This window comes from Rhea americana, unplaced genomic scaffold (genome assembly GCF_003343005.1).
Source record: "Rhea americana isolate MKP2758 unplaced genomic scaffold, rheAme1 scaffold_65, whole genome shotgun sequence".
NCBI lineage: Eukaryota > Metazoa > Chordata > Aves > Rheiformes > Rheidae > Rhea > Rhea americana.
The window spans coordinates 1,082,706-1,102,763 of NW_028186812.1; the positions used below are offsets into that span (position 1 = coordinate 1,082,706).

General features: G+C 38.4%; 1 protein-coding gene across 1 annotated transcript in view; it reads left to right on the forward strand.

Annotated features, from left to right (window-relative positions):
• KL (klotho) overlaps positions 1-20,058 on the forward strand; it is a 52,828-nt gene that overhangs the window by 29,066 nt on the left and 3,704 nt on the right. The window contains exons 2-4 of the mRNA XM_085320688.1: positions 10,216-10,726; positions 15,752-16,020; positions 18,605-19,721. Of these exons, the coding sequence (XP_085176814.1) occupies positions 10,216-10,726; positions 15,752-16,020; positions 18,605-19,721 (1,897 nt within the window). The remainder of the gene's footprint in view (positions 1-10,215; positions 10,727-15,751; positions 16,021-18,604; positions 19,722-20,058) is intronic.

The following is a 20,058-nucleotide window of genomic DNA, read 5'->3' on the forward strand; positions in this document are numbered from 1 at the left end:
TAAAATTCCCTGATGGTGAGTCACAATGTTGTAGAGCCGTATCACAGTAGCTTTAGCAGTATATTGCTTCACTGGGATTGCCACTAATTATTTATAGAGAATGGATCCACTACTAATACACAATATTTGTTGTTTTGTTGTGTGACTGATAAAGAACCTATCAATTTATATTGGTGACCATGGATGTCACCTTACTTACCTTACTACTCTTGTAGTAAAAGCATTTACAGCATTTACTGTAGTACACATTATACAGTTCTGTACACATTGTTTAATGCCTTGTTCCAGACGATGCTAGTATCCCACTTGTACTACTCCTTCTGTTGTTCTAATCTCTTCAAAATAACTTTTCTTCTGAACAAATTGTATGAGATCCAGACAGTATACTCGGGGACCACTCATTCATGTGTAGGTTCCTTCTGCTATTGAGCTCACACAATTCTCTTACTAGCCTTAAAAATGTGGAGGTTGGTAATTACTCCTTTCTTCCACTGTTATGTCAGTGCTAAATTTCCCAAATGAAAGCTGCCTTCTTCTGTGTTGCTGATCTTGTGGCAGCTGTCACTTTTTCCAGCATCAGCTGCAAATCTTTTACTACTTCCTTTGTAATCTTGTCTCCTTTCTCATTTCAGTAGACTTCTTGGGTCTTTTGATCACTATAGCCTTGAGGATGTGTTCCTGTCACATCCGACTGCCTGGTTTAAAATTCTGGAAATAATAATTATTCAACTTCCCATCCATTGTAGAGATCATTGAGATCCTGATATCTTACTGATAACTGTGAAGTCCTTGCTTGAATTAACTTGAGCCATCTGTGAACCACAGTTCCTGTCCTTCATTTTGTGCTACGTCTAAGTTTATTTCCATCTTAGCTGGTTGGTCTGTTGAGTTTTTCTCTGCTAGTGGCAGTTGTGCTCTGTTCCTGTGGTCAGCAGCTCTTCTGCTGGAGACTGCAGAGCTTGTCCAAGGTTGAGATTAGTTCCCGGATTCATTAAAGCCAGAGTCCATCTCGCTAGCTGCAGACCAGAAACGTGCATATTTTTTACCTTTCTTGATACAGTGTATGTCAAATACCCTGTTTTGTGGGAACTGTAACTGGGCTGCCTCCGGTAATGTTCTCTGTGCTGTAGGGCCCATATGTTCCTTTTCACACAGTGTGAACTGACCATATGCTGTGACTTTCTCTCCTTGTTTGTGTGATATCAGGGCCTCTACTGCTTCTGGACGGGTGACAAAGTGCAATTGAAGTGCCCATGCTGGAACAGCTTCCCCGATGTGGATAACTGTGCCAGTTTTTTCTTTCACTGTTGAAATGTTCAAATTTGGTTCTGATCTCCACTCCCATTGCTGGTTAAACTTGGTTAAAGGCTTAATCATATCTGCAAAGAAAGCGCTTGTTTGGTTAATTCTCTCAGCTATGTTTGAGTATGGCAGTTGGTTAATACGTCATCTGCTCATGAAACGACATGGATCTGATCAGCCTCTGGTAATTTTTCTGATGTTTGGATAACATGAACATCCCTTATGGCTGGAGCTTGGTAAAATCCTTGGGGGATGTATGTAAAGCAGAACTTCTGCCCCTTAAACATAGGGGAAAACTTTCATAACCTTCTCTGGTAACCAGGTTGCAAAGATAGCATTTGCTACATCTGTTAGTCAGACTCTGGCATTTCTGCTACAGCAGGTCCCATTTGTGGTATAACAGCATTCATTGCTCAAAAATCAGCTGTTAACCAGAAAGTTTTGTTGTCTGCTTTTAAGACAGGCCAGATTGGAGTATTAGAGATTCATGGTCATTGTGCAAATATTCTCTGCTCATGTAAGCTGTGGATGGTAAGTTCTGAACTTTTCTCTGTGGTTTTGAGGATATTTTTACTGCCTCTGTGGCTGAAGGTCAGGACTCATTATTAGCACTTTGGCATGAATACTTTAATGATCTAATGTGTTTTGGGACCATACTTCGAGAAGAGCTTCTTCCAATTTGTCGCTAGGTGGCTTAAGAACTTGTGGGGCATTTTGGGCAGCACAGTAATGTTATACCCCCAGAATAATTTTTGTTCATCGTTCTGGTGATATACATTTCCCAATTGTGTAAACATTGATCTGCCAAATACATTATCATCGGATGCTCCTGTGAAAATGGCATGTCCAGGATTCCTTGCCGTGCACAAAATCTTCCTATACTGCTGCAGGAGCATACATACTTCATTAGGGCCAATTCATTTTGAATGAACTAGTGTGCCCAAGATGAGATTCTGCGTTAATGATTCACATCTGTGAACAGGCCTTCTACTACAGGCATTTTAAATGCAGAGGTGCAGGCAGTGTAATATGATTATTCCATCATTCCCATCCAAAATTWTGAACCGTCATCTTCAACATCTTTGCAAGATGGATTATTGGTTTAGGCGGTTAGATAAGGCCCACCAAGCCAAAATACCCCAATGTTACTTCCTTGTCTGTCTGGGACACATACTGATGATGGGCTTTGGTTTAATTTTGTTTATCTCTTATTGAGATAATTTTTATTCCTAGCACACTATTCTAATTACACATAATTGAGCTTTTTATTTGTTTAGCTTCCGCCCAGCTGCCTTGAGCCTTTCCAAACCAATTCTCTTTATGCACTTTTACAATTTTTCCCTAGAACAAAATACTGTCTGTATCCTCACCAAACTGTTAGAAACACATTATTTTTTTTCCTGAAAACACCTTGTCAGCAGTTGGGAGAGTCAGCAGTCTGTACAGAGAGCATTTTCAAGTGGTGTGAATACGCATAGATGGGTGTTTGACTTTCCTCAGTGCACCTACCAGAAAACATAGAGCAGTACTTGGCGTTAGTTACTCCTAGAATTTCTCCCCTTGAAGGTACTGAAAATGTACCTTCAAATGTATTTATTTGGTTCTTTTGAATCTATGCATAGCCAAAAAATAGTCTGTCATTTTTTTGACTCATGTCATTAGTAGCATACATGTTTCTGTCATTTTCCTTCTCACTATATAATTTTGAGAATAACATATTATCCGTATTTTCTTTCACCTCCTACCTTACTGCAGGAAAGAATTGTRAATTCTGGGGTTTTTGGCTCTTGAAGCTTTGTTCTGTGTTTCAAGAGCTTCTAGATTTCTGGAAGTATTCCTCTAGTCCTTCTGCACTTGCTTGGTTTCCCTCTGCAGTTTATATCAGTCTTGATGAGACCAAAGTTTTGGAATCCTTATGGGTGTCTTCTCCTTGCCAATATTACTAAAAATTCTTTATTTTCCAGTTTTTAGTATGCATTTAATCTATGGGCTATGACAAAGCATTATTTTATCAGACTTGAGTTTTTTATATTTAACTTTTCTTCTTTGTTACTGTTTCCAGTGCTGTGTTACTTTCTCTCTATCCAGTCTTAGACTTAAAATCCATTAATGTTCCTTTTACTTTTGGGGTAGTAGTGTATTCAGTTACCACATCCTTTACTGCTGTTCCTGTTAGGAGTTCCTCCAGATTAATGACGCTTTTGTTATCCTCTTTGTTCAGCAAAATTATCCAGTGCTTATCAGCTCTTGCAAAATGGTACTATTGTCTTCCTTTGTGTTGTTTACTACAGCCTGTACTGTTCTGTGTGCTTGCTTTAGTGGGTTACAATCAAGTTCTCCATGTCTTTCTGCCTCATACACATGTATATTTTTTGGCAGTATTTTGTGTACTTGTGTACCTGTCAATAGGATTTGAACATGCCCTGTCCTCCAGAAGATCACACTCTAGTAGATGGCTAGTGATGGAGGATGTTTATGTAGCTCCAACTTACAGCCAAAAACAATGTTGGTAGCAATGACTCTATCTAGATGTTCCTCGAAAGATTYCCTAAGTATTGTGTCCCAATTCCAATCGAAGTTGGATCTTTTAGCTGGGACTAATTTAGCTCCCTTCAATACTACAAGATTGTCTCTCAGCTTTAAATCACTCAAACTGTTCTATACTTTTATCTTCTTATTGTACTCTGCTTAAGAATCTCTCATATCTTTAATATTCACATGGGACACAACATTCCTTGAACAATTTTTATGCAATTCTGTAATTAATCTTTCCTATCAGGAGTAACGGAAAAATGATTAAAAACATCAAGGGTCTCAGAAGCATTTGTTGTCAGAAATAAAACTATTTTTATCTTGTCTCCCATTGCATCCCAAAATCAAGTGCTGCTTAATCCTTTCCCTGCTGACCTTTGTATTTTCAGARACTATTAAATCTTTTGAGACTTATCTGTTTTCCCAGTCTGCTTATCTCTTGGTACTTCTGTTTGTTCAGATAGAATGGCTGAATCTAGCTGGTTGTGCCAGGCTGTCTTTGTGATAACTGGTGGGAAATAGGTACTTTTCATCTCACTCTCATCTAGATGTTAAATATGGCCTAGACGAATAGTGGTCTAGAAGCTTCCCCCTTTGATGTGAATTGCCCAGATGCAGTTGTCCATGGTGTTGATCAGAAAAGGTTAGGTGAGATGAATTCCCCCAGAAAGTCAGTGCCTGTAATTACAGAGTCTTTGGAGGTGCTTGCAGGAGTTTTGGAGATTTGGAGATTGCTTCACAGTCTAGCTGCCCTCTCTGGCTGCCACACCACAGAGATATGCTGTTGCGAGTGGTCTTTCAAGACAGGATGAGTCTGAGAGAGGCTTAATTCAGGGCCCGTGTTACAATGTTTAGGCTTTGTGTGCTTCAAAGGAGTGGTTTCCTACGGGAGTCATCGTGAAACAGTCTGTGATCAAGTGGGGTTTTAGTTTCCTTCTCTTGCACTGCAGTCGGTTTGTATCTGTCCCCTGCATATTTATTTATGATAATGTTCACTTATGCTTGATTCCCACATAGTTACAGCATACAAAATTACAAGGCTACCGAGACCTTCATATTTATCTGTTACAAAATTCAAAATCTAATTTAAAAATAGCTCTTACCTGCTCTCATCTTTTGGTTTCTATTTCTTCTATTAATATTTTTGGAGTGCTTGTAATGCRTCTTGATTCCAAATTCAGACTTTGAGGTTATCTTCTCCTTTTTATTCTAGTGCTAACAAAGCTCATCTGTGTTGCCTGTGATGAGAATGAATGGTGCTTTAGCAACTGTGTCTTTATACAAGTATTTGGTGCCATCCTTGGTGCTTTTTTGTAAAGAGGAGTATCGTACCAAACAGAGGCGCYGTCTGGAGTTAATATACTGCTCTAGAATTTAAGATAATTTTATTTCTTCCTTGTATTTCTTTAGGCAGGTCACAYAATCTTCCTTCCCAGTTCTGAAAATAGGGATAATAATACATCTTGCCTTTTTTTTGTGGCATAAATATGTTCATGTTTACGGAGCATCAAAATGTTACAGTGACCAATACAGCAGGAAAAACAACTAAGCAAAACACTATTGTTCAGGTACATGATCAATACKTAAAGCTATAATTATAACAAATTGTATATTATCTATTTAAAGGCTGAAATATGTTCACTTGAAACACCACAGTCCGTGTACCATTTACAAGCCTTACAAGTCCCAGGTTGTTGAGATTGGTGGAAAATACCAAATCTGTTGTATAAAACATCTGTAGTAATGTTGGCTAACTGACTCTAAAAAGAAAACTAGAAAAAGAGATATTTATGGAAAATTATTGAGAAAAAATGAAGTYATTAAATGACTAGCATATTATCTACAGTCATGTATTGTGCATTATACATAAAAATTTTACCTTATTAGTCTTTGATTATGGGAAAAATCTTAAGCATTTTTTAAATAGCTGTATCTGTTGCTTATTCAATRTTAAGGATGTCATTTGCTTGTGAAAGAAAATGTTTGGTCAAAGACTGTATGGATAAAACCTACTTGACTCTGSATCTAAAGTGAAACATTATGTGAAATGTGACAATAATTCAGCACAGGTGAACAGACTTCACAGAATAACACAGTCATATCTTACTCTGTTGCAGGATAGATCTACACAGTTCAAGACTATAGTTTGTTGCCTGTGCTAAATTATTTCTGCTATCACTGCAGGAATGTGGGCTTTGTAGGACCAGCCCGTGCTGTGGCATTGCGGTTGGCTTTTCTGCCTTGGAAGTAAGTTTGACACTTCATCAAGGTTGGATTATGAGTTTGACTCACACAGGGATCTCTRCAAGGCTGGCAAACATGACCCACACCAGATTTTCACAGCCTCAGTGTAGGTRGAGGGTGGTCTAAATAGGTATAAAGAGTGGGAAGGTAGGGGGAAGCAGARCATATCAACTTGAAAATGAGGCCCTACCATGAGTGAACTGCAGACATACAGATGGGTTTAGCCAAGGACAAGCTACATCTTGAACCTTTTTTCATTTTCATTTTAAAAGTTACTTTCTGAAGCTTATGCTTATAGCTTTTCAGACAGTATGTTCCTGAAGAATACGCACTGGTTAGCACGGGGAGCCCACATCCTGATTGGAGGCATTCCCAGTAACAAGTTAGCTCAAGCCTCAGCAGATTCAGAAATGTAGGGCAATATTCCAGAAAAAGGTGTTAGTCAAGTGTTTGGTGCCTACGAATATGGCTACTGTCTGAAAGCAAGTAGTAATGACAAGACTGCCCAAATTTAGAGACCTAGAAACCAACATCAAGGTTTTAGCAGTTAATTCTTCTCATAACAGACTGGTGACTACGTGACTCTTCCAAGAGCCAGTTTGTAACCAGCCTTTTTTAGTAAGGTCTTTCCAGTCAAGTCAAATGATCTCTGTGGGGCTGGCAGATGTAGTTTAGGATTTATGAAAGACTCACACTTCTCTGAAACTGTAGCTGGAGAAGGGAATACTCTGAAGGGCTTAAAACAGCATAAGACACCTGTATTTAGGCAGCTGTTTTAAACAGCTGTCCCAGATATCCATAGAGACTCTCTGCTCTGTCACTGGCTTCTTCTRTCTTCTTGAACTACTTCGTTAATCTAAATCCACAGAGCCCGGGAACTTTAACACTCTTTTTTGGGTTTAGCTGGTTTATTATCATGAACGTGGTACCGTTCCACTTTACTTCATGAACTGTAGAGACAGCGATTTAAGGTGGACTTCTTCTCACCTGCTTTTAGGTGACTATAGATCATATGTCTGGTCTAAACTAAATGATAGGTTCTGTCCATCAGTGGGGAGAGATGGACTTACCCAAAGAGTAACTCATCCTGCATACCTTAGAAACTAGTGTTCTCATCAGCACTCATTTTCTGTAGAGGCAGACAAGATGTCCAGTTTAGAAAGCAAAGTGGTTTGAGGTAGTCCCATATTGTTACACTTTATATATTTGTATTCCTATGAAGGAGTAACCAGCACCTCAATACCTTCAGAGAAAGGACTAACCTATGGGATTATGCTTCATGGTGGAATCAAAGATACTGAAATACTGGAAGATTTCTCTGCATTGGTAGGGAAGAATTGGATAGGGCCATAAGTTATGGGGCAAGTTCTTCATAATCGTAGGGGGGCTCTTATAGGTGGGCAGTGTCCTTGCAAGTGCAGATGACAGAGAGATGAAGAAGTTGTGTGTCTGGGAGCTGGCGTGGTGGTATCTTAACATTTGAGGCAGGAAATCTGGAGATGAATCAGGTCAGAGGAAGAATATATGGTGCCTTTATGAGGGAAAATGTAGGCATTTTCTGAGAGAGGTTAAGATGGTTCTAAGACATACCTGCAAAGCCAAATGATAGGTTGCTTGCAGCATGTGTAGACATTTCTGTTGTAGCATTAATCCAAGTGTCATTGCTAAGGTAAGGTCAATGAGGCAGGCCAAAATAAACTTTAAATAAACTGCTACTTTAGATAAAAGCAGTTACAATGGGTAAGCTACCTGTGCCATCACATCTTTGTTTACACTGGTGACATAGCCAGAAAGAAAGTGAGAGATGTAGGTACTGTGTGAGAAGTTAAGATTGGGTACCAAGGATAATCCTTTGAAATTGTACTATCAATAATGTATCTCGAAACTTCCCTTACATTTGCAAGTGGTGACACATTTATTTCCTGATGGTACTTAAAAAAAACATAGTTAAAGTATTGGGAGTATAGAGTGTTGGTCATGGTGTTTAATGTCTTTTGTTCTTTTCTCATCAGAATGGATCTTCCCATAAAATAAAATTATGTTCCTGTGAGTCAGATACCATTTTTGTCATGAGACTTTAAAGTGGTTACTATATTTAGTTTTTCACGAGCATCAAAATCCATTGTATTAATATAGACAGATGGTAGGGCTGCATCTCTCTTAATTTGAGTTATTGCTGAATTACAACTGAAGGCATGTATGATAAAGTTTGTAATTGAGGAGTTGGTTCAGATGTGCACTCAGTGGTGTATACTGTCATTTAACATTTCCAAAATTGTTCTCTTTGGGTCTCAGTGACCACTCCAAAAGGACATGGGTCAAGTCTGCTTTAAAGCCTGCATCATAGCTGTCAGATCTACAGATGTTTTATATGCCCTGTGATGATTCAAAGGCAGCACGTTTCTCTATGGGTGCAATTGAACTGAGTCTTGATTACTGATCTTACCTTTAGTTGTCCTTGACTTCCAATTGCTTTTCTCCCAGCAGTGAGAATTAAAATTCTACAAGAACAGTAGAATGATAGAATTTGTTATTTTTCTTGGGTAATTAACAGTGTCTTTGTCAAAAATGATTAATAAGCTAATTGTTTAATGTTTGAATAATACCGGCAACTGGAAATCATCACAGYTGAAAGTCTGAAAGATATCTGTATGAAAAGTAAACTGTGATCAGCAGTTATCAATACATTAATGATAAAATTCATCAGCATACTAACTGCATAGAGTGGAGGTATAGGGCCTTCTACATGGCTTATATCCGAGGGAGGGCTAAAAAATGACTACAACATTTTGATTCATACTCTATTGTGTATCTAGCACTCCTGTGAATTTGTACGGCCTGCATGGAGGTTCATGTTATCACAGCATTATATGAACTAACACTAACTTAAAAGTTTCAAAATGCAGTTGTAAACTGAGAATAGTTAGCAGGTTTTGTTTATTTTAATGTTTTGTTCTTATGAGCAGATCTTACATTTTTTATGTTTTTATCAATATCCTAGGAAAAAACATTACAGTTTCTACTGATGTATACAGGCATGTTGATTCACAGAACAATTGAGATTCTGTGATAAGTTAGGTGCAAAGAAAGAATATGTGTTTTAGGTGGTGAAAGGCTCAAGAGATGTTGTAATTTAGATGAACATATGCTCACAATGTAATGCTATGGCCACATAAGCAGAAATACTGTATTAATTCTCTCTGTTTTTACTGCTGGAAAGACTACTACCAGCATATTATGTCCAGCTCTGCTTCTGCAGTTTTAAAAAGATGATGACAAATTGGAAGAGAATCAGAGGAGAGGAATGAGAATGGGTAGAGCGCTTGAAACTATGCCTGAAGATAATGAAAGGCTCCAGGAACTTAATCTGTTTAGCTTTCAAAAGAGAACATCGAGAGACTGTTTCAACCCACTGTAAAATCACAAGAAAGAGAAATTTGGTAAAAAGGTAACAGGTAAAGTTATATCAAGAATGAAGTGATTGAAAGCTGATGCTAAAGATAAACAGCAAATTTAATAAAACAAATTAAATTCAGTTATCAGAGTAACTTTTCAAGAGCTATGAAAAATTATTTTCCACTAGATTTTTTTTAATCTAGATTGGTAGTTTTTCATGTACGGTGTGTTGTGGTTCAGATTAGAGGAAATTCAAGGTTTTTCTTTGTCCTGCATTGCTTGAGAAGTCAGAGTGGATAGTAAGAATAGAACTTTTTCCCATATGTATCTGTGAATGTACAAATAAAGTGATATTCCTGTAGGGAAAATAGTTTGAAATATGTTTTATTAATTGCATTTTAATTTTTGTATGTACTTGAAATACGTCCTAACTTATAATTAATGCTAACAGAGATGTCTAACTAACAGTCAGATATGTGTTCGGTGCTTGGAGTATCTCTTAGAAAATTGGAGATGCTGTTTTCACCAAACAACTGGAGATTTCTCTTCTTTCACTAATAYGGTATTGAGGAAAAGTTAATTTAGCCATTGTAAGCTGCTGGTAAATGAGTAAGGCTGGGCCCTCGAATGCAAAGTTTATGTGATCACTGTGTGACACAGGACTTCATTGGTGCTTGAGACTAATTATGTTACTTCAAACTGAATTTCAGGTGCATTAATTACAGTCTTTCTTTTCAACAGGCCCATGCTAAAGTCTGGCATCTCTACAATGATCATTTTCGTCCAACTCAGAGAGGAAAAGTGTCCATTGCCCTTAGCTCCCACTGGATAAAACCTCAAAATATGACTGAAAAAAATATAAAAGAGTGTCAAAAATCCCTTGATTTTGTGCTTGGCTGGTTTGCTAAGCCCATATTTATTGATGGTGACTATCCAGAGAGCATGAGGAGTAACCTCTCATCTCTGCTGCCCGAATTCAGTGAAGCTGAGAAGAAGTACATCAAGGGAACAGCTGACTTTTTTGCTCTTTCCTTTGGAGCAACCCTGAGTTTCCAGCTCTTGGACTCTCACATGAAATTCCAGCAGTTGGAATCAATAAGCCTAAGACAGCTTCTTTACTGGATAAGCAGTGAATATAACAACCCCAAAATATTCATTGTGGAAAACAGCTGGTTTGTTTCTGGTAGCACCAAGAGAGATGATGCGAAATACATTTATTATCTCAAAAAGTTCATTATGGAAACTTTAAAAGGTAGGATTGAGGTTGTGTTAATATCTGCCTGACAGAATCATTATGCAAAATAGCCTACTGAGGCTCATTAATGAACGAGTCTGAGAATTAATTCTGGTATTTAATATTCATCTAGGCCCTTGTGAAATGAGAACATCACTTTCTTGGGTTTGTTCTTCTCAGCTCTTGAGGACCTTTAATATCTGTAGATAGCATTTTGTGTGCTTGATGCTGCTGTCTTTGAACAGGCGCACTCATAACTACTGTCTTTAGTGGGGGAAGTGCAAAATTGGTGTGATCTGTGTAGACCTCTGTGGACATTAGGAAATTTACTGTGATATTTATTAATAGTTGCTTTCTGTATCTTCGGGACTTGAATGTATATATATGAAAAGTAAGAGTATGTATGTTGAAAGGTAAATACTACCTGATAGGAATTCCACTAAATACAGCATAAGGCTGAAATAATGCATTTTAAAATGAAAAACTGGAACCTTTTTCATTCTGCATCTCATTTCTGCCCTTGAAAAAATTTTACATTAGTACAACTGTTAACATCAGTCACAATGACCTGAATTTACACCAATCTGAGRCAAACCAAGGATGTGAGATTATGTAATGTGAATTGTTTAAGCAGTTGACCACTTACCTTTTCAAATACACWACCTTTTATGACATATATTTTCTATTTTCACATTTCCTGTGACAAAATAAATTATTTCAATCTTAATAGTCATCAAAAAATTGTTGGTGTGATTATTCCCCATTTCCACCTATATTGCCTTTAATTTCTTAATTTGCAATTTAGTAATTGATTTCCATGTCTACAGTTTGCTGTTCTTGTTTTAAAAACATTTTTATTTTAGCTGTTCTGGCCTGATAGCGTTTGGGTTTACATTGCCATTTACAAATATGGTAATAGCAAAAATGACTTCCATTTTCTTCTCAGCACTCATAAAAATATGAAGAACTCCCATATTTGTGTCTGCTATTCCAGAAACTTTATCATTACAAATAAATTAAAAAGTGAATACATGTGTGAATCATTGCATCCAAAATAGGAGGAATGGAATACAAAACAGTTACTAATTATTGTATGTACAGTATTACTGGTTAGCATGAAGTCAAATGAAAAGCTACGAAAGGTCATGCTCCTGTTACTCGTATTTCTACTCAGTTTGTAAATTGTTGGATACACATGGATCTGTCTTCTAATCACAGCTGGCTGGAAACAATTAATTTTGTAGATTTTCTTCCATTTTAATGTGCAGTTCAGTAAATAATAACAACATTAACAACAACATCAGTAGTCTAGTCATTATATTAATTCATGAGTGCCAGCACCTGGCTAGACTTTTTACAGAAAAAGAAAGAAAACTCCCAAAGACTGAGGACTGGATCTATGGTAGGGACTTTGGTATTACCATGGTGAAAATTATTGCACCCAACTTTTCTGATTAGAATGTGCAATATCCTATAAGTATCAATGTTCTCTGTGCAGTACCTGGGGAATCTTAGTTTAGAAAGAAACCCATAAAGACATCGTGTTGGCRGTGAACAATGTAATTTAGACAACAGAAAAGGCCAAAGGGAAATTCCTCTCTCAGAGACTTAGGACATGTCTATCCTGTGCACTAGTTCTGCACTACAATGCAGAGACTCCTGAACTAGTGCCCACCAAATTCACTCCAGCAATCGTGGAGCAGTCAAATGGCATCAGAGCTATTGCCTTGAGAATCCTGGATAACTAATTTAGACCAAAGGCTACACAGATGTGATTTTGCTGCTTCCAAGATCTGGCTAATAGCTTTGCCTGATACATTGTGCRTATGCAGCAGTTCAGACAATACTGATGCATATCACTATGTCTACATTAGCAGCTAGGTGCAGCCCTATAGGAGCAAGCTTATGGAGTAGAAACAGTTGTTTTTGAGGGCCTGGTGTCCACACTATGTGCGTTCATAAGTGGGGGTTCACTCAGGCCTAGCACTAGTTATCCTGTTGCAGAAGCCCCATCAACTGTGCATTCCTGAGGCATGCTTCTGGTTTAATTTTACCCCAAAGCAAGCCAGGTCATGCCTTCTGAGACCTCTCTGTGGTGAGAACTGAGGTAGGATAAGCAGGGGCAATCAAGAGATTTGCTTCAGGAGTGCACTCCTGATTTCAATTAAAATGCTGATATGGATGCATGCACTCTTGCACTGCATGCTGTAGGCAAGCCCTATGCATCCTTTTCTTGGCTGTGGGAAAGGACCTCTGTTCACTTTCAAACTTTTTCACTGCTTCTATTATTGATCTGTTTTTAAATGCCTTGGAGGGTTGAATAAAACTGTAATATAAAGTGCTTAAATATTAATTAGAGCCAAAGATTGATTGAAGATGTCTTTTCACTTGGGTGGTTGTCTAAGCACTTACTCTAGGTTTGTATTCACTTCCCTGCTCTGTCTCTGATGCTCCAAATAAATTGATTATTTCATGTAAAGTGATATATGTTGAACAGTAGGGCATGAGAGTTCCTCTGTACTGTAGTTTTGATTAGCTTAGTGGTTAGCTAATTATCCTGGAAGTTAGCAGATCTGAATTCAGAGAGTCTTAAGCAGAATATGAACAGCTAGGCCTTTAACAGGTCAAGACTGAGCTATTCTCGGGTATACCCATGGGCAAAACATAGACTCTTGGGCAGTTTCCACATTGAAACAGGTGCTGTGGGCTTTATGCACCTCCAGGATCAGGCAGCAGCTGAGGGGAGGRTTTTAAGAATCTAACTTTGGTAGTTATGGGTGTGTCAGGGTTCCCAGGGTCTATATTTATATTATAGGGATAAAAAGAGCATGAACTTAAATGTTGGTAAGAGGTGGTCAGTGTTGTTTAGTTGTTAACACAGTTCTGGTACCATTCTTGCCTGTGTAGTAGCACCCTTCCAGGCATACTGGGGGATATCACTGAGGTCAGGAATTATTTCCAATAGGCAGTATGAGCAAGGAGAGTTTCTGATAGACACAAAAAAAAGATGAGGAGAAATAGACAAAAAAAAAGGTTGCCATTCTCCTTGTGGCTTTTCAGTAATGTGCAATTCTTATCGGTTACCATGTTTGAGTCTATGAAACATCCAGAATTTTTTCAGGTTGCTTCTTTCATGGGTGACATTAGTTAATACATTTTTAAAGAAGATTTTGAGAATTTTTATGAGGTGATCAAAATGTGGGTGTGCTCTGTGGTGACTTACAGAGGGAATGAGATGTTGTTCAAAGAGAAATTCTTACTGTAGCTAGACTTAAAAAAGTGGACCTGTACTGGCTTTCACTCTGCTAGTATCATAGAATCACAGAATCAGTAAGGTTGGAAGGGACCTCTGGAGATCATCTAATCCAACACCCCTGCTCAGCAGGGTCACCTACAGCATGGTAGACAGGGTTGCATCCAGGGGGGGACCGTAAATATCTCCAGAGAACGAGACTCCACAACCTCTCTGGACAACCTGTGCCAGGGCTCCGTCACTCTCACAGGGAAGAAATTCCCCCTCACGGTCAGGCAGAACTTCCTGTGCTTCAATTCCTGCCCATTGCCTCTTGTCCTGTCACACGGGACAACCAAAAAGAGTTTGTCCCCATCCCCTTGACACCCTCCCTTCAGATATTAATACACATTGATAAGATCCCCCCTCAGGCTTCTCTTTCCCAGGCTGAAGAGGCCCAGCTCTCGCCTCATCAAGTGCATGTGCAGATTAGAAAAATGCCAATATTTGCCCTATGCAAAGGAATGATGTCTGTAGAAGGAGAAATATTCTATTTCCTTAGATGTCTTCTCATGACCTGTGAAAGAGACTGTGCCAGATTCATTGCTTATATAACCATAGTTAATTTAATTGTTTCAAACAGAGTTACAGTCAAGAATCCATTTGGTCCTTCATAACTGATTGTAATGAGGTGCATTAATACAAAAAGGAAATGAGGATCTTGATATTCTGGTTGCCTGAAATATGCTTTCAGTGTTACTAGGCTGGAAAATATTCTGTTCAGTCAGTACCCAGTTTGCATTTACAGAAGWTAGTGAGTAATAAAGATAAACTGTTCTGGCTACTGAGCCAAACTCAAGTTCAAAAGAACGTTTAAGAATGTACTTAAATGCATTGCTGAATTAGGGTGGGTCTAATTATGTAATTTAAATAAGCACACTCCTTTGTGCTTTATTGAATCTGAACTTTGCCCAGGAACATTTTGCAGAATCTCAGTGTTTAATACAGCTAAAACTGAGTATCATTTGTAAAGCTCAAAGTATAAGTGTAATGCTGGTAGTACTAGTAGATGCCAGTAGACCCTGATTTTAACTGACAACGGGTATAGTGATCCATAAAAGCCAAACAGTGGATCTAGAATACGTACAAATTTTTAGAAACCCTTAAATATTTAAGCCAGAAAAATACTATGGTATAAAAGGTGTAAAGAGACAAAATCTTAACATAAAGAAAGTCTTCCTGCATTATCACTTCTACTGAAAACCTGTGCTAGTAAAAAATCCATAAAAACACAAAGGTTTTATTGGGTTTTAGCAATATGTTTGTAGCAGAGGGGAAGGAGAAAAAGGGRTGTAACTTGGTGTACACAGTAGTGCTACGTTAGGGACACTTGAGCTGTCTGTGAGCGAGCTGAAGTGTCTGCTCAGCTGCACGCAGCGCGGTGCAGGGTTATGAACTCGGGTGCTGYGAACTGTCTTGACCGTAGCACGCTCTGCTCTGAGGCTGGGGAGTGGCAAGGCCTAATTAGCAGCACTTCCCGAACCCCTGCCGTACTGCTTCTCTTTCTAGTTGAAAACCCAGTCAGATGCCTCTGCTCCCTTGCGCAATGCACCCGTGCCCCAGGAGCTTGCGCCGCGCTTCCTGAGGGCAGCTGAAATGCCTTCCCTGCATGGGCTGTGAGACAGGGCCGAGATACTCACCTAACCTAGCACGTTGCTCTTGCGCACGAACGCTGAGGTCATTGCTGATACGGGGTAATCTGCGTCGAAAGAATGAACGCTGGGATGAGTTCATTTCTGTTCTTTCCTCAGCCATCCGGTACGATGGAGTTAATGTGTTTGGATACACAGTCTGGTCCCTYCTGGATGGCTTTGAGTGGCACAGAGGGTACAGCATTCGACGTGGACTGTTTTATGTTGATTTTCAAAGCCATGACAAGAAGCTGATGCCAAAATCTTCCGTCTTGTTCTATCAAAAGCTGATAGAGAAAAATGGCTTCCCACCTTTGCCTGAAAACCAGCCCATAGAAGGGGTCTTTCCCTGTGGCTTTGCTTGGGGAGTTGTTGACAACTACATCCAGGTAAGTTTGGTGGAAAGCTGACGGACTCTCCAACCAAATCRTTGCACAAGATCATAATGATGATTTTGCTGAACTGGGGGGCCTTGCTGGTAAGTGATATATTATCAGAGTGCTGCAAGGAGATGGGTACAAGACTTTCGGGTCAAAGACTGTTTCTTTCAGTCTCCACTAGACATTTGTGTGTTACCAGTGAGAACCAGTCAGATTCAGCGATGATAAAAAACATTCAAGAAAAAACATACAGAAATTTAAAGGTATGGGTCTGATGTTCATCTTCCTTGAACATTTATTATGTGAGCAGTCATTGAAAGTCAGTCCTTTTCAAATGGAACTTGATTAGACCTAAAGCAGTATGTCTAAAGGTCCTAAGATATGACATAGAAAATATTATTGCTTATTCATGTCCATAATTTTAATGGTAACATATCTTACTGTTACGTATTATGTGGTTTAGGAAACTTCTTGATACTCGAAGTTCTTAATATTTCCAGTGGACCTGTTTCTACATCTTAGAGTTAGATGACATTTCTGTATTCCTTCCTTGCCACTTTGTGTAGCATCATATCTGCTTCTGGGGCTGCAGCATCCCTGGATAGCACTTRGCATGGATCCAGTTCACAACTCTCAGTCTTTTTATTTCAATTAAATCTGAAATGTCAGGACAGCCTTTCAAATTTTAAGACTTCATAGCATGTGTAGAAATTGTAGATTAGTTATGGGCTCTTTAACAGTTTGGCTCTGTAATTCTCAGATGCTGTTTTCGTTTATAGGGCTTCTTTAACCATAGTAAAGCTGTGCAGTAAAATTCAGCTTTGAGACTGAGTCGAAGAACAGAATTTTTAATTTAGATTTTCCACAAAGGCAGAATATTTTTTAAGGCTAGAGCATAGAGGGCTTTTTTTGTTTGTTTTTTTCTTATTCCGAAAGTAAGATCTTACTTTGTTCTGCTGAAAAATACTATAGCTTCCTTACTGGGTATATTGATTTCCAAGAAAATTCAARTTGTTTTTCCTTCAATCTCCCAGATAAATTAGAGATTGGAAATGAAATTGCTGCTTTTGGAATCTGCTGTAAAGTTACTGCTGTAAAGTTACTGAGTCAGTCAGCTCAAGACAGTTAAGAAATCCCTCCCACCCCCAAAACCTTTAAAACTGAATATTTTAATTTCAAAGACCRTTCAAACATCTTGTGCTGTAAAGCTTAGATAGCATGGTTTGTAGATGCATCATGGTGGAAAAACTCTTTTGACAGCATTCCCACAGTATTAGTGGAAATGTATGCTTTGGTAATCTGTAAGGGACGATTCTTCAGAAAAGCAATTTCCCTCAGACATGCTGTTTTTTATTACTTTCTTCTATAAGCACAGCACTGACCTCTCCAGAGAAAACAGCAACTGATTTTCAGCAGCTTCTCTATGCRGACCCGCAGAGCCTCAGCTACAAGTTGAACACTGGTTGTAGGCTGACACCTGCTTTTCAAACRGAGGGCAGGATAAGGAAATTCAAACTCATGGGGACCTTCAACAACAACAACAGCAAAAGATAAATAGGCACATATATAGGATGAGCACCTTGTAGTTTGGACCTTTTTTGTAAAAATTATATTAGACTATGAATGAGAAGGAAATTTTATGGTGTGTGTTATTTTAACTAACTCATTTTTTTTCTCATTTTTCCTTAGTATGCTTTTGATATTCATTAAAAAGTAAAAGAGTAATTCTAAGGAACCCTGAGAAGCTCATCTTTTATTCTGTCTTGTAGGTCATACAGATGCTTCCTACATCCAAAGCCTCTGGGGCTTCAGATGCAGACTTTAGCCCTAAAGAGAAATGTATTTATTGTTGCAGTGACTTACAGTGGTATTACTCAGAAGTCAGAGAAAAAATTTGTTTCAGAGATCATAGCCTGCTAAAATAATTTGGAAAATAGTTCAGTATGAGTTAAATAAAGAAGAACTTTAGTAAGAAGCAAGAATTTTAGTCATCATCTGAGTTCATGCTAAAAATCAAGTGCAGAGCATTACTCATCTTTCATCATAGTTATGAAAAAGAAAACTGAACACAAATGATGTTGCATTTATTATTTCTATTACTGCATTCAGGGAGTGGTCTTGAAAAAGAAGTCACTGGGTAATTTACAACAAGCAGGCTCTCTGTAGGACTTTCAGTGGAGCTTCTTAAACTTGAAAGAAGAACATTTTCAAAATGTTCAAAATCTTTAATGACAGYTGCTTCTCTGGAGATCTCTTGCAGGTTTACTGCCTTGCCCCTTGACCAGTCCCTCATTTCCCATGCAGAATGGAGCAATCTGGAGAAAATATAAACACCATGACTGTTGGCATAAGCTTGTGTGGGAAGTAGGATGAAAATTATGTATATATCCGGTACTTTTCTGATATCACATGTTAACAGAACACTAATTCGTTCTTATGAGTCAGATATGTTATCAAATCAGAGATGTGACAGGTGCTAAATGCAACGTTCTCACTTGTGATGTTCTTTCAGTAGATTGTGCCTGATGGTTATGAAGTTCCTACACATCTAGAACTAATGACTTTTGTCTGTCATGTTTCTTGTTCCTTCTAGGTAGACACAACACCCTCTCAGTTTCTTGACCCTAATGTTTATGTGTGGGATGTTCACCAGACGAAGCAGCTTATTAAAGTAAACGGAGTTTTTACCTCCAAACGCAAACGACACTGTGTTGACTTTGCTGCTATCAGGCTCCAGATCTCTCTTCTGCAGGAAATGCATGTTACACATTTCCATTTTTCACTAAAATGGTCTTTAATTCTTCCTTTAGGTAACCTTTCTCTAATCAACCACACACTTGTACATTATTATCAGTGTTTTGTTAGTGAACTTCTCAGAGTTAACATAACTCCTGTTGTTGCATTGTGGCAACCTATGGCTGAGAATCAAGAGCTTCCAGTTTCACTTGCCAAATACGGAGCTTGGGAAAACCCAGAAACTGTTCAGGCCTTTCTTGAATATGCCAAACTCTGTTTCACAAATCTTGGGGACCATGTGAAATTTTGGATCACAATGAACGAACCCTCTGTGAAGAACTTGACATACACTGCAGGACACAATCTGTTGAAAGCCCATGCAAAAGCGTGGCATCTTTATGACAAAGAATTCAGAAGATCTCAGAAAGGGAAAATTTCTATAGCTCTGCAAGCTGACTGGGTAGAACCGGCTTGTCCCTTTTCAAAAAATGACCAAGAAGTTGCTGACAGAATTTTAGAATTTGACATTGGCTGGCTTGCAGAGCCCATCTTTGGGAATGGTGATTACCCACACATGATGAGAGGGTGGCTTCACCAAAGAAACAGTGTTGATCTGTATAATTTTCACTTGCCTTATTTCTCAGAAGAAGAAAAGAAGTTAATCCAAGGCTCATTTGATTTTTTTGCCTTAAGTCATTACACAACTACTCTTGTGGGCTGGGAGAAAGAAGATGCACTAAAATATGATCACTATCTGGAAGTTCAAATGATCAATGATATCACATGGCTGCACTCTCCTGGACGAGTTGCAGTGGTGCCCTGGGGATTGCGTAAATTGCTCAAGTGGGTGAAATCGAAGTATGGCGATGTCCCAATATATATTATGGCAAATGGAATTGATGATGACCAGAATATGGTGCATGATAAACTCAGAGTATATTACATACAGAATTATATCAATGAAGCTTTAAAAGGTAAGGAACTGTAGATGGTTTATATGCCACAAATCCCAGTATTAGTGTGTACTGTGTGATAACAGTATACTTTACTTAAAGGAAAAAAGAAATTTTACCCATAGTACTCTAAAAATTAAATGTTGTCATAGCCTAACATGTATTTTTTCATTTGTCTTATGATCAGTTGATGTTATTAAGCATCAGGGAGACAGATTTTGCRCATACTCTTCATAAAGTGTTAGAAGAACTTTTTATGTTGATTCAAGATATTTAAATAGATGTTATGTGAATAACTCCACATACATTTAGTCATATTTTCTTCTTACTGCACTTCTACTGTTGTTTAGCTGTGTTG